Below are 24,719 nucleotides of genomic sequence, written 5' to 3' on the forward strand. Positions count from 1 at the left end.
ACTTGTATTATAAATGAGAGATTTTGTCTGTGCGTGCGTGCTGAATAAAATTCATTCATTCAAATTCAATTGTATCCTTGAAAACGTGTTTTTTGTACAACAGTAAAACAATTAACACAATTCTGGATTCAATGTATATTAAAGAAGCATATGAAAATTAAATTATTGACAGTTCATGAACTAAAGAAAAAAATCAACTGACAGTTACAGTTTTGATATGTTCTTGATAAAGAATATTACTGATTGTATTGTTTAACCTTTAACTTATATTTGTAATTTGTCATTAACGACTGGGAAATTTCCTTCCAAAATGAAGATAGCTAAAGTGATACCGCTGTTCAAATCTGGTGACAAACGTCTTTTCAAACTACAGGTCAATCTCACTGTTACCACAGTTTTCAAAAATTCTGGAAAAGATATTTCTAAAGAGGTTGAACGATTTCATAACTAAACATATACTCAGTGAACAGCAGTATGGATTTAGAAAAAATCATACTACTTCACTTTCTTTAATTGATTTTGCTGAACAAATTACAAATGCAATTGAGAAGAAGCAATAGGGGTTTTCTTTGATTTGCAGAAAGCATTTGATACTGTAGATCACACTTTATTGTTGGATAAATAACAGAAGTATGGTATTAGAGGATAAGCTGTGGATTGGATAGCTAGCTATTTATACAACAGGTATCAGTATGTCCATATTGGTGGGATAACTTCTGAATTTTTGAGGATTACATGTGGGGTGCCCCAGGGTTCAGTCCTTGGGCCATTGCTGTTTCTGTTGTATATTAATGATATATGTTTGGTTTGTAAGTCTGTGAGTTGTATTTTGTTTGCCAATGATACGACTGTCTTTTGTAGTGGGGATAATTTGGGACAGCTTTTGGACATGAGGGAGAAGGAACTGTTGGGAAAGTGTAGTGACACGGACCCACAACAGGGGCGTAAATGAACGGACAATGGAAGGAGTCAAATTATAACACTTTACTGTTGTGAATGTCACAACCAAACACAGCAGATTCAGAATGTGCACCAGTCAATTAATAAAGGTGTCGTGTGGACAGGCTCGACGATAGGAGATGCCCGTCTGGAAACGAACCGGAACCACACGATTTCCACCGCCACCTGAACCCGAGGAATACTGGAGCCGCCAAGTCCCGGAGTCCCCAGGTGGCCACCTTCCCGGCGTGTCGGATCTGGTACTGCTGGCAGAAAGCAAAAGACAGTCAAAGGGTGGGTGTGTGAACACCCAGTAACAATGGTGGGAATGCCACCTCCACCTCTCACTCAACACGTTGCAGCGGTCTCAGATGAAAAGGAGCACCGTCTTGCACAGCCTCCGCAAAAATGACCGGTTCTCCTGCAAACACTCACAATAACAGATTTATAAATCACAAAAGGCTGAGAGTAATCCCTCCAAATGAAGATGATATCTCGGCAGTTTGGTGGAGGTGTCTTCCTGCTTTTATACCAGATGTGATGATTAGTGACAGCTGTCACGGATGATGGGTGACAGCTGTCACCACGGCTTGTTCCTGAGGCGGCAGCGCCCTCTCGTGCCTGAAGCCCGCACTTCAGGCAGGGCGCCTTCTGGTGGTGGGCCAGCAGTACCTCCTCTTCAGCGGCCCACACAACAGGAACTACTGAATTTCAAACAATGTTTTGATTCAAACAAATTATCACTTCATCTTGGTAAAATAAAGTGTATTAAATTCAGAAATAAGCCCAGGAATTTAAGTAGAAATTTATTATTGAATGATGCTGAAATTATAACTGCAACCAAACCCAAATTTCGTGGAGTTTTTATTGATGATAAATTAATCTGGAAAACTCACATAAATTATGTTAAATTAAAAATTTCAAAAGCCATCACGATTCTGTATAAAGCACAAGACTTCCTCACCCAGCATTCATTAGTTATGCTATATCATTCATTACTTGTCCCAAATATGACCTATTGCATTTAGGTTTGGGGAAACACATATAAAACAAATACAAATCCAATATTTTTATAACAAAAGAAAGCTATGAGAGTTATTAGTAATAAACCATACAGTGAGCCAACAAACCCACTATTTGTCTGTTTACACATTTTGAAATTCTGGGACTTGGTTGGTTATATCCCAGTACAAATCATGTATAAAGTTAAAAATAAACATTTGCCTCAACATGTCCAGGATCTGTTTAGAATGAGGGACTCGAGCTATAATTTGAGAGGAACATTAGTATTTGATAAATTACTGTATTTGATAAAATACTGTAAAAAGTCATTGTGTTTCCGTAAAAGGTGTAAAAATTTGGAATAACTGTTCTGATAGCATTATATTGTCTAGTGCTTTAGTTAGCTTAAAAAGACTTCATAAAAACAATATAATCACTTATTATAGTATGATGAATTAGGTTAACTGAGTTTGTTAATGGTTTTTTGATTGTGTGTTGCACTATTGTTTGTCCTGTTGTGTTTAAATATTTTAGTTCACTGATTAATCTATATTGTCTCTGCGTGTTTTTTCTTTTTTGGTATTTGTTGTTATGAGTGTATACACACACACACACACACACACACATATATATATATATATATATATATATATATATATATATATATATATATATATATATATATATATATATATATATATATATATATATATATATATATATATATATATATATATATCGGACCTTTTTATTTTTTTCAAAAACCATATGGATTTGAATCACGTGTGATTGCATTAGCGAAGCTTGAACCTTCGTGCGCATGCGTGAGTTTTTTCACGCCTGTCGGTTGCGTCATTCGCCTGTGGGCAGGCTTTGTGTGAGCACTGGTCCACCCCTCTCGTTGTTTTTTCATTGTCAGAAGAATGTCTGAAGGACTGCCGTTTTGTTGTATTAAAATTTTTTCAGAAACTCTGCCAGACAACCAGCTGGAAACCATTTCGAAAATTCGGTTGGCTTTCGGTGAAAATTTTATGGGTTTCAGAGAGATTAAGGATTGTTACTGCCGCTTTAAGGACGCCGCGCCCCAAGCGGCCATCGACAGGCTGAAAGGAGCTGATCACTTCCAAATTTAAGGCTCTGTTGATGCAGGACGTCGTGTAACTAGCAGAGAAGTTTTATAAGAGGTCGGGATCAGCACTTTATCGGCACATTCCACTGTTAAAGGAGATTTTGTAATGAAAGACGTGTGGACGGATTCGCGCGTCAGGACGCAGCCGCTCATGGCGCTTGACAAACAACACCTCCGTGTTGGAAGCCTTACAGGACAAGTTGGAACATGCCCAGCTGTTAAACAATTTCTCTGATACTCACTCGACTGAAAAGTGATCGAAAGCCGCCTGAATCTTACGAATGGTCCTTAAAGCAGCAGTAAGAATCCTTAATCTCTCTGAAGCCCATAAAATTTTCACTGACAGCCAACCGAATCTTCGAAATGGTTTCCAGCTGGTTGTCTGGCAGAGTTTCTGAAAAAGGTTTAATGCAACAAAACGGCAGTCCTTCAGACATTCTTCTGACAGTGAAAAAACGACGAGAGGGGTGGACCAGTGCTCACACAAAGTCTGCCAGCAGGGGAATGACGCAACCGACAAGCGTGAAAAAACTCACGCATGCGCACGAAGGTTCAAGCTTGGCTGATGCAATCATGATGCAATCACGTGATTCAAATCCATATGGTTTTTGAAAAAAATAAGAAGGTCCGATACTTTTCTCACAGACCTCGTATATATATATATATATATATATATATATATATATATATATATATATATATATATATATATATATATATATATATATATATGCTCACAGGCGAATGACGTCAACGACAGGCGTGGAAAAACTCACGCATGCGCACGAGGGTTCAAGCATGTCTGACGTAAAAACATATGAATGAAATCCATATAGTTTTTGAAAAAAATAAAAAGGACCTATACTTTATGGACAGCCCTCGTATATACGTATATATGTGTGTGTGTGTGTGTGTGTGTGTGTGTGTGTGTGTGTATGGCAAATGGTAAAAGGGGTCAGTGTTTATAAGCTTTTGCTTCTGCCTACACCCTTTTCGCCGCACAAAACTGAAAAATTGTTTGTTGTTTTGTTTTTGTTTTATGAGCGATTTTTTTTTTGTTAAGTGTGTGTGTGTGTGTGTGTGTGTGTGTGTGTGTGTGTGTGTGTGTGTGTGCCGAATAAATTCATTCATTCACTCACTCTCTTTTTCTTTCATCTCTCTTTCTCTCTCACTCTCGTCTCACTCTTTCTATCATCTCACCCTCTCTCTCTCTTGCTCTCATCTCACTCTCTCTCTCTTTTTCTGTCATCTCACTCTTTCTCCCCCTCTCATCTCTCACTTTCTCTCATCTCACTCTCTCTTTCTCTCATCTCACTCTCTCTTTTTCTTTCATCTCTCTCTTTCTCTCTCACTCTCATCTCACTCTTTCTATCATCTCACCCTCTCTCTCTTACTCTCATCTCACTCTCTCTCTTACTCTCATCTCACTCTCTCTATTGCTCTCATCTCACTCTCTTGCTCATCTCACTCTCTCTTTTTCTGTCATCTCACTCTCTCTCTTTTTCTGTCATCTCACTCTTTCTCTCACTCTCATCTCTCACTTTCTCATCTCACTCTCTCTTTCTCTCATCTCACTCTCTCTCTCTTTTTCTTTCATCTCTCTCTTTCTCTCACTCTCATCTCACTCTTTCTATCATCTCACCCTCTCTCTCTTACTCTCATCTCACTCTCTTGCTCATCTCACTCTCTCTTTCTCTCATCTCACTCTCTCTTTTTCTGTCATTTCACTCTTTCTCTCACTCTCATCTCTCACTTTCTCTCATCACTCTCTTTCTTACGCTCTCATGCTCATCTCACTCTTTTGCTCTCTTACTCTCACTCTCTCTTTTGCTCTCATCTCACTCTGTCTTTCTCTCATCTCACTATCTCTCTCTCTTACTCTCATCTCACACTCTTTCTTAGTCTTATCTCTCTCTCTCTCTCTCTTACTCTCATCTCACTCTCTCACTCTCATCTCTCTCTCATCTCACTCTCTCTCTTCATTTATTCACTCAGTACTTGGTTTGTGCTCCTTTTGAATGAATTACTGCATGTGGAGTGACATGGAGGCAGTCAGCCTGTGGCACTGCAAAGACGTCATAGAAGCCCAAGTTGCTTTGATGGGGGCCACCAGCTCATCTGGATCATTGAGTCTGGTGTTTCCCATCGTCCTCTTGATACTACTGCATAGATTCTCTACGGGTTTCAGGTCAGGTGAGCTGGCTTGCCAATCAAATACAGAAATATCATGGTCAGCAAAGCAGTTACATGTAGTTTTGGCATCTTGGGCAGGTTTCAAGTCCCGCTGGAAAAGGAAATCATCATCTCCAGCTTGTTAGCAGTTGGGAGCATAAAGTGCTCTCCAATTTTTCTGAATTGCTAAAACACTAAAGTCCATTCTCTGAACCAAATTCACAGTGGCCTGAACTTGTTTCTTGAATGAAGCAACTCTTTTGGCAAAACCTTTAGCAGTTTTCACCTAGTTACACAGAATCTGCAGATTTTATCCACTGTTTAAAAAAAAACTCTAAACATTCTCATTCACTAAACACGTTACACTTGTGTTGCAAAATGGTAAACACAGCCGGCAAAATGTGAACACAACTCCAGCACAGCTGTCAGATTTTAACACACAACAACTCACAACTGAACACACAGCCCGGTCTCATGTTTTTTGTGTTTTGTTTTGTTTTTTTGTGCTCCCGTCACGAAATGAGTCAAATTTTCATGACGGTTAGTTGCCCTACATCAGGGCAACTTTATTGTTGGCAGTGGAACTGGCCCATGATGATATGACCGGAATCTTTTCAAGGCTGGGTTCAGAACACCAGAGGGATTTTTTTCCCCCTTTGCCTGGCAAGGGAAAATATTGCCTGTAGTGTGGATGAAATCCTCTGGCTGGATCACGCACAAAGACATGATGTTGGAGAATGAATCTTGGTGACTTTGTGCAGAGATGTGCTTTTTATTTCATTTTATTATTTTTGGTTGTGACATTGCTGAATGTAGATATCTCAGTGACTACGATAATTTTTTTTGCTAAATACATTTACAATCAACATTTCTTGCTGTGTGTATGATCTGAACACATTGCTTGGTTTTGATTACAGGATAACTAGTTTTGAGGTGATAGTTTGATTTTGATAGAAGATTCCTGGGTTTTGTGACTGTAGTTTGAATTTTTGGATTTGTGTTTAAGGTTTTGAAAAAATGGAGGTTTTAAAAAATATGTTTTAGCAATTGAGAAAAACTGCAAAATCTCCCGCTAGACGGCTGCCTTAAGTTTGGACTTGATGAAACATGGTGGCCCAACACTAGCAGATGACATGGCACCCTAAATCATCACTGATTGTGGAAAATTGAACACAGGACTTCAAGCAACTTGGATTTTCTCTCTTTCCACTCCTCTTCCAGACTCTGGTGCCTTGATGTCCAAATAAAATGCAAAATTTGCTTTCATCTGGAAAGGGGACTTTAGACCACTTAGCAACAGTCCAGTTCTTTTTCTCCTGGCCCCAGATAAGATGCTTAAGACATTGTGTCTGTTTTAGGAATGGCTTGACACTTGGAATGCAACACTTGTAGTCTATTTCCTGGACACGTCTGTGCTTGGTGGCTCGATGCAGGGACTCTAGTCTTAGTCCATTCCTCGAGAAGCCCCCCCAAAAAAGTAAAAGCCTCTATTGTGTGTTATGTTTTCGACAAAATATATGTAGTTGAAGGATGAAGCAGCTGTCCTCAATGATAGGATTATATTACATGAAGAATTGGCAGTGTAATTCATCATTCTTCCTCATCATTGTGATCCATTTATCACTTTTCTGATGTCTTATCTCTATCTACAAAGAACATGAACATGAAAAAAAACATCTCACTGGCACCAGCGCACAGCTGACTAATGACGTGTCTAACAATTTGCAAGAACTGTATTTCTTTATTATCCCTGTTCTTCATCATTAGCATAATTTCTATTTCTTATTCTAGAGCAGCAGACAAAAACCTTTCAACAACCGTGAACATCTGTTCCATGTTTATGGAAACAGCCTGTCTGTAGTAATTTTGCTTCTCTTCCCAGTGTTGTCCTTCATTGGATTCCAGCTGCTCTGAATGGCCCTTAACCTTTGACTTTCTAGATTCCTGTGGCACACGTTATGAGACTGCACACTCACAAAGTGTCGGCTGTGCACTCTATTTTTGCATCTCAAACAATTGCTTTAAAACTTGGACGACTACAGCAAATTGAAAAGTGTAACACTAGAAGTTGTAAGTCATGATAATAAGCATTCAGTCAGGCATTGATTTTCTATTCCTGTTTACTCCAATCAAAGGTCACAATGGTGATGGGCGGGGGGGTGGGGGAGTGGGTGGGCGAGCCTATCCCAGCAGTCATAGAGCAGAGACAGGCGGTACACCCTGGATAGGACGCCAGTCTATCGCAATTGATACCAAACAGACTAGCCAAAAGGTCTAAACGTGGTTCTGCCTTCTTCTGTCAAACTGTTCCTGCCTTTGCAGTGGGGTTTTGCTGACATTGGATTATTATTATTATTTTTTTTACATCTCCTCTTGGTTAAGGTGGCGTCCATTTTTCCTTTTATTACTGTTAATGTCAATTCAATGAGTGATCGATGGCTGAGAGGAAAGTTCAGAGGCTGCAACGTGCTTGGCCACAGAAGAGTTAATCTCCTTTAGATTGAGCTTTAAGAACAGAAGGATGTTTCAATATTGAGGAAACCCCTGCGGCTTAAACTCCTTTTTTCTTTTTTGCCTGTCTTTCATTGTTTTTTGCTTTGATTCACTGTCTGAAGCTTCTGATAGCAGACCATTTACTGACCTGGTGAGGGGAGAGACAGGAAGAATGAGAAAGAAGAGCACCTCAGGGTCAAATCGCAATAATCCTTCATATATTGACTCAGTGATGCTGGAGGCGTGGTATAGCTCTGTGTATAGAGCAGTGACCTTCTGTGCTGAAGGATACTAATTCGAGTCTCACTCAGCAGTAAAAGGGGCTCCCAGCTAATTTCAGTTGGAGAGATTTGAAGCGGTGTGGAAAGGAAAATGGGCATGAAGCCCCATTCTTACTTTCACATATGCATCCTGGAAAGCCACAGTTTGAAGCTTTGTCCATTCCTCGGAAAACAGCAGGAAGGGGAGGGTGGTGTGTCTGATGAAACGAGATGTTCCATTATTGTCTTGTTTTAACTGTGGCAGGATTTTCAAGTGTTCAAAAATTCTTTTTTTTCCCTCCAGCATGAACGTTGACAGTTGGGTTGATATTTCTGTGGTGCCTGTAATGATGTTCTGTATTCCTTGAATCACTGGCAGGTTGTTATATTAAAGTTATTCTATGGGCGTGCTACGAATGGTTCTACACATATCTAAGGGCAACCATGATCTTCACATGATGGTGTGTCATCATTGTAGACCCTGACCATTTTCATGAAAGAGGCAACTGGGCCTTACGGACCAAATAGTTAAAAATGGCCAGTATTTTGTGTATTAGTTCAGTGCTTATTAAATGTAGTGATGCGGATATACATTCCAAAAGTTCTTGGTTTGTGTTTCTACTGAGGATCTGGCCACTTCTTGCTCATGCTGACCTCTCCACTCCTCCTTATGATTCTGCCCCTTTTCAACATGAGCGTCTTTTGTTTTTCTTCCTTGTGATCATTTGCTCCCCTTTCTTTTTACATTCATCCATCTTGTATCACTTACTCAAATATCCCAGATGGATGAATGCCCTGTCTTTTCCACTCTTACTCTCTGTCTTGTTCGTTGAATGACTACTCACATAATGTTTCTTTTGCGTGTCGACCTGTTTGTCTGTTCACCTGTGCCATCTCATATTGTGGTTGGATGGTTTGTCTGATGTCCATCCATCAGAGAGTCAGACTCCAGCTGCCAGCTATGCAGTGACAGGCCACAGATACTTCAGATACCATTTCATGTGAAGAGGGAAGTTATTAGTTTTCCTCAGAACCATCTGGAGACTTTCTTCAGGCGCTACCATTGGTAGTACTGATACTGCTGGATCCGTTAACTGACACAGCTATATGGACTATAATTCAATTCAGTGCAATTCAGTCTATTCATAAAGCATCAAATCATAACATAAATCACCAGGTCCAGTCCTTACTCACCCCATGAGGAAGCTTTTATTATTATTACAGGAAGGAACCTAAATCAGACTGAACTCATTATGGCAACCATCTGCTTTGGCCAATCTAACAAGACGGACAAGAAGACACAACAAATATTTAACAAGACATGCAATGACAAAAGCTTTGCAACCACATTTAAATCATTATTTGCTATGGCGGGATAATTGAATGTACAACAAAGTGTAGATCTGAAGCCAAGAGAAACAGGCAGACCTGAATAATTGATTGATGAACAAACACTGAAAAACAAACAAACAAACAAAAAAAAACTCCTGACTTTCACCTGTTCATCTGTCTGCATGTGCTTTCATGCACCTTATGCCATATCTAAAGTACTGTTCACCCTCCTATTTGGCCATGTTTGCATCTTTTATCATGCACATTGACCTTAACAATAGATGAATAAATAAAATGAAAGACAGGCAGTTGCTTGGGAAGTTTTGTTGCTCAACAAAGGGTCCTGGTGACCACTGCTTCATATAAAATTATCATGAATGAAGGAAACAAGTATTCCACAATAATATTTTGAAAACAGAAGGTTTGGTTGATAAAACCTGTAGCTATATGTTTGAGATGTACAGATATAATCAATAAACACATAGCTGCATTGGACAAATGTTCACTGAAAAAAGACTAACTAAAAGTAGTGTTCCATGTTCAGTTTTCCTCTTTTATTACTGTCTGTTATGTAATGTAAAAATCCATTGAGCACAATGTAAAACAGTGACTATTTGGAATTTGTGGCACAACACACAAACCAACCCAAAATTCTGCAAAGTGCACTATATTCCTTCTGCACTTCAATATTTCTCTGGTGGTTATGCCATTTCCCAGGAAGCTCTGGTTGTATCTTAAACTGGGTGTTATTGTCTTTGCACAATACAGTTTTCAACAGGGTTTAATGGAACACTTTGTCAGAAACTGAAGCATCACTGTGTTAATGGAATAATACAACTTCTTAAATTACTCAGAGATGCAAAGTTTCTGTTTGGTCACTGTATTTCTATAGCCAGCAAGTTGGATTGTTCCATAATAGAATATTAAGAATCACAGGGTACCTCTCATCACTCTTTTGTAATGTCATGGCAGAGGGGGAATATTGTTTTTATTTTCAAATAATTTAACAACCAACTCCAGACGATACCATCATTCCAAAAATCTGTAAGAAGGGCAGTTGCAAAATAGCAGTCATGTAGATTATTAAATATTTGCCTGCTTTCCTCATCATTGTGATACAGGTTTCATTCTTCTTGGTTTCTCATGTGCATTGACTGGAAAAAAAGAGTCAAGTCTGTATTGTAGATTAGTGATGGCGAACTCAAAACCCTGCTTTGGAATATTACAAATCTTTTTGAACAACTGTGTTTTGAACACTGTTCTGGAGTCTCCATGAAAAGGAAAGTGCCACATGCTGTGCTGCTGCATGGTACCTGATGGACAGTTCAGGATTGTGCGGATACATCAAATTGTGAATATCGGAGCACGGTTTATATGTGCATTATGACCTGTGTTGCATCTTTTAATTGACTGATTTTATCCTTATCTGTGTTTGGATTGTCCTGATCTGTCAGTCGTGTTTGAGTGTGTGTGGGCACGCTCCCCGTCTGCGTCTGTGTTTTGGTGTGTGGATGTGTGAGCATATCTACCTCTCTTTGTCATCTGTGTGTGTGTCTCCGTTGTGTCTTTGCTGTGTGCGTGTTTGAGCATGTGAAGGTATGAGCGTGCGTGTCGAGGTATGGCACCCAGCTGCATGTCCCAGCTACTAATGTGTGTGTGTGTGTGTATGTGTGTGGTTGTCTCTGTCATGTGGGTGTGTGGAAATGTCATCCATGGGTTTGCTCCCCTGTGTGTGCATGTGTGTGTCATGTCGTTCGTATGTGTGCCTGTCTTTATGTTGTCCCCTCCAACTGTCCTCTGGTCCATTGTTATTCATGCTGTTCTGTTCTACAGGTAGTTTGTAAGATTGTCTTGTGTCCCACCTTTATTTCTCTGTGTGCAGTTCGGGATGTTAGGTGTCGGGTTTTGCCACTGTTTGTTATACATCTCTGTGTCGTTGCCACATTGTGTTGTCTGTTTGTTTCTCATTGTTTTTTGCAGTTTTGTGCACTTTATGTCTTAGTTTGATATTTCAGGTTTTGGTTTTATTTTCCACTTACCATGGGTTGTACGTTTATTTTGTATCTCTGTGTATTCCTTTATTTTCTCCTCATGTCCCGGCATTTCTGTTCACCCTTTTGTTACACCTGTTGTTAATTACTTGAGTTGCATTTAAGACTCTCCCTTGTCACTGTTGTTTGGCGGCTGATTACATTTGTCTTTGCTCTCTACCACGTGACCTATCAGTCTCCACCTTGGGTATCCAGTTTGTAAGTGTTTGCACCCTGCTGTGTTTTCTGTCAGTTGTTTTCTGGTTAGTCCCTCGTTTTAGTCTTTTGTAGTTTGAGAGTTCCTGTCACGTTTGATCATCCTGTTCATTGTTAAATCACTGTCACATTGGAAGAATAAACACGCCCTTGTATCCTGGCTGTCCTGCATCTTGGGGTGCTAGCTCGCTAAAACCACAACACCTGAGGTGTTGTTACTTTTCTAAATTCTTTATCATTGTAAATTAACAGTTTTGAATATGGGATTGGTAGCCAGGCAAAAAAGTCAAATTACAGATGTCACTGAGTCGTTTCAAATTGGAATGTCATTTTTAAAACTCCTTTGTGGTATTTTTTTGAATACATTTTTGACAGTAATGTGACTCATTGGTCATGCAGTGTAAAATTAAAATTAATATTTGTATTGTTGCTCCAAAATAGTTGAAAATTTATGTCAATGCCACTGTATAATTCTGCATTCTTTAATTAAAGTCATTAATTTTGTATAAGCCAAAGAGATATGGACCATGTAGTAAATGATTTCACCACAAGTGACTGGATCAGACTTTAACCCAATTTACCAAGCTGAGGCTCATCAGTTCATCATCATGCAATTGGCAAATGCAAGCAGCTAACCGCCAGCACAGATGACGATCTTTTTACCCATCATTACACGCTTTGGAAAGTCACAAAGGATATCATTATCCAACCACATATTTGGAATGCCCTCAGCTTGTTGAACAGGTTCATGCAGCATCTTGGGCTATTTCATTTGACCCGTAAATACTTCCATATAAAGCATACATTTTGAGTATGCTGGGAATGAAAAGTTCTGTAGTTAATGTGTGTTAAAACTGTGTGTATAATTATTTATAGAATACCGAGATTAAAGCCCCATTATCTTGTAAGGCGGTTGCAGTCATCAGTCATGTAGGATGTCTGTGTCAGTGTGTGACCAGAGCCAGTCATCCTTAGTTGTGGTTTAGGCATTTCCTCAGAGGAAAGCTTTGTGGTCAATCAGACACTCTATAAACTGTGACGAGTCTTACATCTGTTGAACAGGGTCAAAGTTTGCCACTGACTTTCAACCAGTAAGAATAAGGAGTGGAGAATTATGCTGGATATATGCCAGCAAGGCACACAAACAGGCATGGGATTTGGCAGATAGGAGGACTTTATAAATCCTGTCTTTGAAGATTTGACTCCAGCCAATGAATGAATACAAAATGCTGCTCCTCCTATCATCGACCCTGCATTTCCTTTCCCACCTCCCTGCCTGAAAATACCTCCATCCATCATTTGAGGAGTCTTTGAATCAAAATTTTTTTGTTTACTCTGGCTCAACAGGGGTGAATGCAGTCATAACTCTACATATTTGTTTATAAGATTTGTGTGGGAGTTTTGAGTGACTAATGAGATTGTCTGGTCTCTCTCTTTTTTACTTTATTAGACCAAATGTATGTGGCTCTCGCTTCCATTCATACTGCTGTCCAGGCTGGAAGACCCTGCCGGGGGGAAACCAGTGCATTGTCCGTAAGTGGTTTTATACAATATGATGCCAGAAACCCAGTGGAGAACACAATAAACAGCCAAAGGATCATTCTTTTATGGTGCTATCTTTGGCTACACAGATGAAAAATGTGCCACATTTTCAATAAATCTCTCCTCTGTTCCTTTTCCTGTTTCCAGCTATTTGCAGGAATTCATGTGGCGATGGCTTCTGCTCCAGACCCAACATGTGTACCTGTTCAAATGGCCAGCTCTCTCCCAGCTGTGGAGCAACAGCAGGAGGTGAGTAATAAAGTGACTCAGCACTCACAAATTAAGATTCTACTTAAACATTATCATTGGATGCTGACTGACAAAATTAAAGTAGATGAATGCGTTCATCAGCATGTAAATGGTATGTAACACAACAAATCTCAACATTTGAACACTTAAGGCTCCTTCCAATGTATGAGGTTGTTTTTGGATAAGTATGATGGCTGAGCTCCCATGGAGAAACTTGAACAAACTTTCAATCTTTGACAAAAGGTCACTTTACTGAACTTCTAGTAGATAGATTGCTGAAATTTCTAGAAAACTATCGTGGTAATCATGTTAATGGTAAATATAGTAATGATGTCACATGGTTGCATGAAGGAGAAAGGGCTACTACAGAAGGATGCAAGGATTGCTTAGGACATTAAGGAGGGAGCAGTAACTCAGGTTAGACCCAGTACTGGAGTTACAGACAAGATTCTACGCGTCCAACGGCCATCCCGTTGGCCTCGTCCAGTGACTATGGTCCTCAACATTGATGTGCCTGCTTGGTGGATCATGCCCAGAGAAATGTACCTCATGTCCAAAATGTAGAGGATTATTTGTAGTCAGTGATGAGGAATTGGGTACCGAAATAACCCACTAAGTGGAATACCAAGTCAAACAAATGGAAGAACATACCAAGAGTTATAAAGTAAAGGGTCAGGTTTATGAAACGGTAGTAACACCAGCAATGGTGTATGGGGTTGAGACTTGGATAGTGAAGGGAGTGCACGGGAAGACGTTTGTTATGGTAGAAATGAAAACATTGAGATAGATGTATAGAGTTGCAAAGCTGGACATAAGAAATGACAGAATCTGAAGTCCAACAAAAGTAGGAGTTGTATTTAAGTACAGGAAAGCGGGTTTAGGCCATTTGGACATGTGATAAGAAGAGATTAGGAATATGTTGGTAAAAATGAAGAGAAGGAAAAGGAGTTGGATGCATAGAGCAACATAAGACTTGAAATAAAAGGGGTTTGAGTGGAGAGGAGCAGGATCAGGTTATGGTGTGGAGAAAGCCATTAAAGACATTGACCCTACATACAGTAGATGTGGGAAAGTTAAAGTGGTCAGTTTCAGTTCCTACTGATCCAATTGGCAGGCTGTTTTCCAACTTTAATGGCCCCACCCTTCTCCCTTGAGACCCAGAATAGTTCTGTGGCCAGTGTAATAACAGCATCTCAAGTCCCAGGCTTGTACCGAACACTGCAGGTCACAGGGTTTTCCAGGATTAAAGCAGAGAGTCTGGTGGTCTCAGATCAGACTGCTGGGTTTAGTTTCAGACTGGTCAGGATGTGTGCTTTTATAGGAGAGCGACGTGTTTAACTTCACCTACAGAGGGGGTGAAATATGTGCATGCTCACACAAATAGAAGTCCACAAATGTGTCTAGACCAGGCGTAAGGTTGATCCTTTGAGGAAGGACAGGGAGTGGTGGGAAAAAAAGCTGATTCTGACCTGTGGGGAAAGATACTGTAAAGTCTCCTGCAATGTCAGTACTTTGGCAAGAACTAGGAAGTCATGTTCTTCAGGGCAAGCATGACTTCATAGCTCAACACAGGAAAGTCCAGTGATAAATTAGAGTGAGATTTCACCACAGCTGGATCTAATGGATTGTCATGCTTTCTGATTTTCACCCTTTTCCCAGGAAACACTCAGATCAGTTTAGGTCATCATTTTGGATTCCCAGGCACCTTTATTTATTCACGATTGGTCAGGGGAATATGATTTGTAGTCTATTAGAATGCATGGATCACTATAAAAGGCATGTTCTGAACACCCAAGACCCAGTTTCATAAAGCAGGCTAATCTTTCAGTCTACTAAACTTAAGGCCCCCTGACATGAGCATGTCTGACTCATGCACTAGCACGATTGTGTCGTGCTGGAGAGTAAACTCGTCTTTAACGGGTGTAGACTGAATGTGAGATGGGCGCCAGTGCGTGCTATTGCGCACAGAGAATTTTGAAATGCTCAGAAACTTTTTCACGCATAAATGTCGTGCTATGTGGCGCAATCTAATCGCCAACACGATGTACAGCTCGTCAAGTGGAGTAAAGAAGAAGTGAACGGAGAAAGTGGTGACGTCAGCGGATCACTTCAGAGTGCAGCTCGTCTGAACGATTATAACAAGAACTTGAATCTATAAAAAACACACTTTAACAGCTGCACACAAGAAGGAAAGAACAAACAACTGTTTACCAAGCCATGACAATGTAAACATGACAAATAATTACCTTTTTAGATGGCTCCAAATGCTTTCTGCAGCTTGCTAGGCGCTGCACATGCGAATGGCTGAAGCTGGAGTGTCCTCTGTGATTCAGGAAGTGATTACAGCCATTTTCAACGGCCAATTTGCAGAGGAAAATGATTAATCCGACACAAAATAATCATTTTATATACACAGCGTCCAGCGTAGAGTGCGTGGCAGATGGTAGAACAAAGAACGGCGTCCAGCTGGGATCACAGTGGTTGGGATCATCACAACGGCGTGCGTGCTACTGCGTGAATCAAAGACATGCTCGTGTCAGGGGGCCTTTACTTAGTCGACTACAGTTAGTCGCCCAACATTATCTGTCTAATCACCGTTTCACATTGAGGGTTAAACTTGTAGATTAGCAATCTTACCTTAGTCAATGGTTTTCACAGGCATAACAGCCTCACACATGCCGTTGCCAAGAGACGCTCCAATGCGCTACAGTTGTGTTCGTTTCCGGGATCGTTGTTGTCATTAACTGCCCAGCATTTGTTTCATTAACTGGCTTTATTAACATTTACGGACACATACAAACTGTTGGGAAAGTGTAGGAGCACGGACCCACAACAGGGGGCGCAAATGAACGGACAATGGATAAAGCCAAATACAACACTTTACTGTTGTGAAAATGCACAACAACAGATTACAATAGTGAATGAAGTCAAATACAAGATGTCATGTGGGCAGGCTCGAAGATAGGAGACATCGGTCCGAAGGTCGAACCGGAACCACACGATTTTCCTCCGCCACCGAACCCCGGGAATACTGGAGCGCCAAGTCCCGAACTCCCAGGTGGCCACTGCCTCCGCGTGTCGGATCTGGTACTGCTGGCGAGGAGCAAACACAGTTAGAAGTGGGTGCGTGTGCACCCAGCAATACGTACGGTGGAAAACCACCTCCACCTCTCGTCGAAAAAAGGAACAGAATGAATACTGTCCAACTCACACAAGTAACAGATATTCCTGTCAATAAACACAGTCAGCTGAGAATATTACCTCCTTAGTAGAGCGATATCTCAGCAATGAGGTGGAGATGCCATCTTGCTGATATACCTCTGTAGATCTGGTGATTGATGACAGCTGTCGTCGGTGATAAGTGACAGCTGTCACCCCGGCTGCTCCTATGAGGCGGCGGCGCCCTCTGGTGCCTGGAGCCCGCACTCCAGGCAGGGCGCCCTCTGGTGGTGGTGGGCCAGCAGTACCTCCTCTTCAGCGGCCCACACAACACAAACAGCAGAATTACGTGCTTAGCTCTTAGCCTGGCAGTTTCACTCATCAGATTCTTTTTCTACACTTCCGTCAAGCCTTTTTGTGCACACAACGCTGCTCATCGTAACAGCAACACCTGGTGGCTTGTGTGAGAACTGTCACAAAGACATCATAACATTCGTCTGCTGCAACCACAGCCAAAAGCAGAGGAAGCTCTCCTTTTGAAGGAATATGAGTGACGTATGGGTACTCGAGTGTTCCATCAAAGTGTTGGTACATGACAGCTGCCATTATTTGACTTAAGATAAGAAGTTTTGTCGACTAAAATAAGGTTTAGGTTCCTCTTTACCAGGCTAAAAACTTTATTTGGGTAACGTGAAACTTTCGCTGACTCAGCGCTTTGTGCAACAACTAAAATAAAAAAGTCAATTAAGTGAGTTTTTTGACAAAACAAGATTAGACTGCATTATGAAACCGCACCCTGGAATTTTAAAGTTGAACAGCTTAAGGACCTGAAAGTCTATAGTAGAGGTCTCAACGTCAGACCACTGGCAGCTTCTGTGAATGTCCTGCGACATGCTTGGCTGGTGTTCTGTACTAAAAAGCCTTTATAGGATGTTCCTGAACCAAATAAAAGTGATGACTATACTATTTCTGTATTACGCAATACACCTTGTAGTCCTTTGCACAAGGTGGAGCCAGCATTTTATAAATTAGGACACTCGCTGTTGTATGAAGGAGAAATGTGAAGTTATTACCTGAGCCTGTAATTGTAGTCCACACTCATTTTCGTGCCTTCACTGAGAAGGTTAAGGTTTGGTCCCCAGCTTTTATTTTGTTTGATTTTTCGGAAGATTTCTCAAAAATGCATTGTCTTCTTTGAAAAATTCTTGTGAGGGGAAACATTATTTTCCATATGTTTGAAGTTTAACCACTTTAGTAAGAGCTGTTTCTGTGGAATGGTGTGTTCTAAATGCAGACTGCAGTACCTCAAAGAGGTTAGGATCAAGTAGATGAGAGTCTATGACTCCCTTGGATGGGATGCCAGTCCAATGCAGGTTGCTTCCTCAGCTGAGGGTGGTACCCATGTATAGCTGGGCGGACTGAGACAATGCAGATTAAAGCCCCATTTACACATAGACGGTAAGAGCTCCCGGAAGTGTCCCGGAAGAGTTTTTGGCCATCTTAAGGATCAAACACCGTTGTCAATGCCGGCACTAGGGGGCGTGGCTTAGTTCTGGCTTTACCGGGAATCGTCGAAAAAATTATTCAACATGTCGAATAATTCCAGGAGCGCTCCTGTATGGAGACAACGCAAACAACGGCGTTGATACTTTTTAATCGCAGTGTCATCCTGCTCCTTCCTGTAGTGCCGCAGTTTACACCGCCGTAATTGGCGGCCGGCGTTGTATCCCTAATTAACGGAGTGTAAAACGGCGATAGAGCCCACATCGGCATCCTCAAAGGCGTTTTAACTGGCGACAGAGGCAGACAAAATGGCGGCGCTAGCGGACAGTACATCGTTCTAAATGCCACCTCCCGGTTAACGGCGTTCCAAACGGCCGATAGGCGGCGGTCAATATTCAATTCAATTCAATTTTATTTATATAGCGCCAAATCACAACAAACAGTTGCCCTAAGGTGCTTTATATTGTAAGGCAAGGCCATACAATAATTACGTAAAAACCCCAAAGGTCAAAACGACCCCCTATGAGCAAGCACTTGGCGACAGTGGGAAGGAAAAACTCCCTTTTAACAGGAAGAAACCTCCAGCAGAACCAGGCTCAGGGAGGGGCAGTCTTCTGCTGGGACTGGTTGGGGCTGAGGGAGAGAACCAGGAAAAAGACATGCTGTGGAGGGGAGCAGAGATCAATCACTAATGATTAAATGCAGAGTGGTGCATACAGAGCAAAAAGAGAAAGAAACACTCAGTGCATTATGGGAACCCCCCAGCAGTCTAAGTCTATAGCAGCATAACTAAGGGATGGTTCAGGGTCACCTGATCCAGCTCTAACTATAAGCTTTAGCAAAAAGGAAAGTTTTAAGCCTAATCTTAAAAGTAGAAAGGGTGACTGTCTCCCTGATCCGAATTGGGAGCTGGTTCCACAGGAGAGGAGCCTGAAAGCTGAAGGCTCTGCCTCCCATTCTACTCTTACAAACCCTAGGAACTACAAGTAAGCCTGCAGTCTGAGAGCGAAGTGCTCTATTGGGGTGATATGGTACTATGAGGTCCCTAAGATAAGAAGGGACCTGATTATTCAAAACCTTATAAGTAAGAAGAAGAATTTTAAATTCTATTCTAGAATTAACAGGAAGCCAATGAAGAGAGGCCAATATGGGTGAGATATGCTCTCTCCTTCTAGTCCCCGTCAGTACTCTAGCTGCAGCATTTTGAATTAACTGAAGGCTTTTCAGGGAACGTTTAGGACAACCTGATAATAATGAATTACAATAGTCCAGCCTAGAGGAAATAAATGCATGAATTAGTTTTTCAGCATCACTCTGAGACAAGACCTTTCTAATTTTAGAGATATTGCGGTAAATGCAAAAAAGCAGTCTTACATATTGTTTAATATGCGCTTTGAATGACATATCCTGATCAAAAATGACTCCAAGATTTCTCACAGTATTACTAGAGGTCAGGGTAATGCCATCCAGAGTAAGGATCTGGTTAGACACCATGTTTCTAAGATTTGTGGGGCCAAGTACAATAACTTCAGTTTTATCTGAGTTTAAAAGCAGGAAATTAGAGGTCATCCATGTCCTTATGTCTGTAAGACAATCCTGCAGTTTAGCTAATTGGTGTGTGTCCTCTGGCTTCATGGATAGATAAAGCTGGGTATCATCTGCGTAACAATGAAAATTTAAGCAATGCCGTCTAATAATACTGCCTAAGGGAAGCATGTATAAAGTGAATAAAATTGGTCCTAGCACAGAACCTTGTGGAACTCCATAATTAACCTTAGTCTGTGAAGAAGATTCCCCATTTACATGAACAAATTGTAATCTATTAGATAAATATGATTCAAACCACCGCAGCGCAGTGCCTTTAATACCTATGGCATGTTCTAATCTCTGTAATAAAATTTTATGGTCAACAGTATCAAAAGCAGCACTGAGGTCTAACAGAACAAGCACAGAGATGAGTCCACTGTCTGAGGCCATAAGAAGATCATTTGTAACCTTCACTAATGCTGTTTCTGTACTATGATGAATTCTAAAACCTGACTGAAACTCTTCAAATAGACCATTCCTCTGCAGATGATCAGTTAGCTGTTTTACAACTACCCTTTCAAGAATTTTTTGAGAGAAAAGGAAGGTTGGAGATTGGCCTATAATTAGCTAAGATAGCTGGGTCAAGTGATGGCTTTTTAAGTAATGGTTTAATTACTGCCACTTTAAAAGCCTGTGGTACATAGCCAACTAATAAAGATAGATTGATCATATTTAAGATAGAAGCATTAAATAATGGTAGGGCTTCCTTGAGCAGCCTGGTAGGAATGGGGTCCAATAGACATGTTGATGGTTTGGATGAAGTAACTAATGAAAATAACTCAGACAGAACAATCTGAGAGAAAGAGTCTAACCAAATACCGGCATCACTGAAAGCAGCCAAAGATAACGATATGTCTTTGGGATGGTTATGAGTAATTTTTCTCTAATAGTTAAAATTTATTAGCAAAGAAAGTCATGAAGTCATTACTAGTTAAAGTTAAAGGAATACTCAGATCAATAGAGCTCTGACTCTTTGTCAGCCTGGCTACAGTGCTGAAAAGAAACCTGGGGTTGTTCTTATTTTCTTCAATTAGTGATGAGTAGTAAGATGTCCTAGCTTTACGGAGGGCTTTTTTATAGAGCAACAGACTCTTTTTCCAGGCTAAGTGAAGATCTTCTAAATTAGTGAGACGCCATTTCCTCTCCAACTTACGGGTTATCTGCTTTAAGCTGCGAGTTTGTGAGTTATACCACGGAGTCAGGCACTTCTGATTTAAAGCTCTCTTTTTCAGAGGAGCTACAGCATCCAAAGTTGTCTTCAATGAGGATGTAAAACTATTGACGAGATAATCTGTCTCACTTATAGAGTTTAGGTAGCTACTCTGCACTGTGTTGGTATATGGCATTAGGGAACATAAAGAAGGAAACATATCCTTAAACCTAGTTACAGCGCTTTCTGAAAGACTTCTAGTGTAATGAAACTTATTCCGCACTGCTGGGTAGTCCATCAGAGTAAATGTAAATGTTATTAAGAAATGATCAGACAGAAGGGAGTTTTCAGGGAATACTGTTAAGTCTTCAATTTCCATACCATAAGTCAGAACAAGATCTAAGATATGATTAAAGTGGTGGGTGGACTCATATACATTTTGAGCAAAGCCAATTGAGTCTAATAATAGATTAAATGCAGTGTTGAGGCTGTCATTCTCAGCATCTGTGTGGATGTTAAAATTGCCCACTATAATTATCTTATCTGAGCTAAGCACTAAGTCAGACAAAAATTCTGAAAATTCACAGAGAAACTCACAGTAACGACCAGGAGGACGATAGATAACAACAAATAAAACTGTTTTTTGGGACTTCCAATTTGGATGGACAAGACTAAGAGTCAAGCTTTCAAATGAATTAAAGCTCTGTCTGGGTTTTTGATTAATTAATAAGCTGGAATGGAAGCTTGCTGCTAATCCTCCGCCTCGGCCCGTGCTACGAGCGTTCTGGCAGTTAGTGTGACTCGGGGGTGTTGACTCATTTAAACAAACATATTCATCCTGCTGTAACCAGGTTTCTGTAAGGCAGAATAAATCAATATGTTGATCAATTATTATATCATTTACTAACAGGGACTTAGAAGAGAGAGACCTAATGTTTAATAGACCACATTTAACTGTTTTAGTCTGTGGTGCAGTTGAAGGTGCTGTATTATTTTTTCTTTTTGAATTTTTATGCTTAAATAGATTTTTGCTGGTTATTGGTAGTCTGGAGCAGGCACCGTCTCTACGGGGATGGGGTAATGAGGGGATGGCAGGGGCAGAGAGAAGCTGCAGAGAGGTGTGTAAGACTACAACTCTGCTTCCTGGTCCCAACCCTGGATAGTCACGGTTTGGAGGATTTAAGAAAATTGGCCAGATTTTCTAGAAATGAGAGCTGCTCCATCCAAAGTGGGATGGATGCCGTCTCTCCTAACAAGACCAGGTTTTCCCCAGAAGCTTTGCCAATTATCTATGAAGCCCACCTCATTTTTTGGACACCACTCAGACAGCCAGCAATTCAAGGAGAACATGCGGCTAACATGTCACTCCCGGTCCGATTGGGAGGGGGCCCAGAGAAAACTACAGAGTCCGACATTGTTTTTGCAAAGTTACACACCGATTCAATGTTAATTTTAGTGACCTCCGATTGGCGTAACCGGGTGTCATTACTGCCGACGTGAATTACAATCTTACCAAATTTACGCTTAGCAGAGTTTGATCCTCGGTGGGTGTGTCGCCGAGTGGGGAAAAACGGTTAGAAATGTGAACGGGTTGACGGTGTACACGGGGCTTCTGTTTAGGGCTACACTTCCTCCTCACAGTCACCCAGTCGGCCTGCTTTCCCGGCTGCTCGGGATCTGCCAGATGGAAACTAACGGCGGCTAAGCTACCTTGGTCCGCACCGACTACAGGGGCCTGGCTAGCTGTAGAATTTTCCACGGTGCGGAGCCGAGTCTCCAATTCACCCAGCCTGGCCTCCAAAGCTACAAATAAGCTACACTTATTACAAGTACCATTACTACTAAAGGAGGCCGACGAATAACTAAACATTTCACACCCAGAGCAGAAAAGTGCGGGAGAGACAGGAGAAGAGCCGCCATGCTAAAACCGGCTAAGAGCTAGTAGCTGCGCTAAGCTAGCGGATTCCTAAAAACACGCAAAGTGAATAACGTGTAAATAATTTAGAGGTGATTCAGCAGAGGGAGTGCTTTAGTTAAGGCACGTGAAGATTACACTGTGAAACAAATCGTTATCTAGGTAACTAGATCAATCTAACTGCGCAGATTAAACAGCTAAGAGATACAGCAAAACACCGCTGTGCTCCGGAACAGGAAGTGATACAATACCACAGTGAGAGCCAACCACCAGTAGAGGCAAGCAAGATAATATAAAAACACTAGCGTGCTGCATGCAGGCCTCTCACTCGCGGCCAGCTCCAGATATTTTTGCAGAGAAGCTCCAGTATGCCTCCTAAAAGTAAACTGGCAGTGGAAAGGACTTACCAATCAATCAATCAATCAATCAATTTTTTTATATAGCGCCAAATCACAACAAACAGTTGCCCCCAAGGTGCTTTATATTGTAAGGCAAGGCCATACAATAATTATGTAAAACCCCAACGGTCAAAACGACCCCCTGTGAGCAAGCACTTGGCTACAGTGGGAAGGAAAAACTCCCTTTTAACAGGAAGAAACCTCCAGCAGAACCAGACTCAGGGAGGGGCAGTCTTCTGCTGGGACTGGGTTGGGCTGAGGGAGAGAACCAGGAAAAAGACATGCTGTGGAGGGGAGCAGAGATCGATCACTAATGATTAAATGCAGAGTGGTGCATACAGAGCAAAAAGAGAAAGAAACAGTGCATCATGGGAACCCCCCAGCAGTCTACGTCTATAGCAGCATAACTAAGGGATGGTTCAGGGTCACCTGATCCAGCCCTAACTATAAGCTTAGCAAAAAGGAAAGTTTTAAGCCTAATCTTAAAAGTAGAGAGGGTGTCTGTCTCCCTGATCTGAATTGGGAGCTGGTTCCACAAGACAAGACCTTTCTGATTTTAGAGATATTGCGTAAATGCAAAAACCAAGAGGTCTGGTTCAGAAGCAGAGGAGAGCCCTGTAGTGGAGACGAGCAACACATTGAGGAGGGAAAAAGGAAAGGAGAATAAAAGGCTGAGAGATGAGTGAGAGATGAGCTCCCTCCCCCTGCATTGACAGCTGCTTCAGCCTATTATACTCTGCGGGCGGTGCCTATATGCAAAAGTTCCTGGAGTAACGCAGGATTTGCCTGGATAAATCCAGCGGTACACAGGACATTATCGGCGGCAGCAGAACACCGCCATTCCCACGCGCGTCTTAACCTGCGATTGTAAAGGATAGAACTGGGTATTAACCCCCGTTGCCTGACGTGTGCCGGATGCTACGGCATCAAAACGCCGCTTTATTCGGCGGATTTAGCGGCGTTTTATCCGTGCATTTGCGGCTAGTACGGCGCTCAAAACGCCGGCGAAATGCTCCGCCCCTTTCCACCGCGAAAACAGCCGGAACTACCACGAACTTCGGTCTAAGTACTGCCCGCTGACAAAACCATCTATGTGTAACCTGGGCTTAAGGGTCTTGTCAAAGGACATAAACAGGTAGCATGAGTAGGATTCAAACCCAGGTCTACAAATTGGCAGGACAACTCCTTATCCACTCAGCTACCTGCCCAACACATTATTATATTCAGAATTTATGTACATTATCATGATAAAAATATTATGACATACAAAGATTGGGAAACAATACTTTTCATCAGAATTTTAGGTTGCCTAAAAGCTCTTCTTTGGTCACGGTTAGTCATCTCTCTGGCCAACAAGTAATCCTGTTTTAAATATTTCTTTTACTGCAATTTGTTTGCTGTCTCTTGTCTTTGGAAGTTTTATCACAACTACTACTGAATACTAATTAAGCTAAATGTTTTTATTGTGCAGTATTTAGCAGGGACATGTTTTACATTGTTTAAGTTGAGAATATTAGCTTATATTCAGTTGTCAAGCTGTGTTTGATGTAAAATTCGTGAGCTGTATTCTCTGTGCTAACTGCATTTGACAAATCACAGTAATACGTTGAAAGCTGTTTATCTTGTATAAAACAGAAGACAAA

At 41.2% G+C, this 24,719-nt stretch overlaps 1 protein-coding gene across 1 annotated transcript in view; it reads left to right on the forward strand.

Annotated features, from left to right (window-relative positions):
• The window catches only part of fbn2b (fibrillin 2b), a 229,559-nt gene that overhangs the window by 43,574 nt on the left and 161,266 nt on the right, over positions 1 to 24,719 (forward strand). Inside the window, exons 3-4 of the mRNA XM_034179854.1 lie at positions 13,024 to 13,106; positions 13,263 to 13,364. Coding sequence (XP_034035745.1) covers positions 13,024 to 13,106; positions 13,263 to 13,364 — 185 coding nt within the window. The remainder of the gene's footprint in view (positions 1 to 13,023; positions 13,107 to 13,262; positions 13,365 to 24,719) is intronic.

This window comes from Thalassophryne amazonica, chromosome 10 (genome assembly GCF_902500255.1).
Source record: "Thalassophryne amazonica chromosome 10, fThaAma1.1, whole genome shotgun sequence".
Lineage (NCBI taxonomy): Eukaryota > Metazoa > Chordata > Actinopteri > Batrachoidiformes > Batrachoididae > Thalassophryne > Thalassophryne amazonica.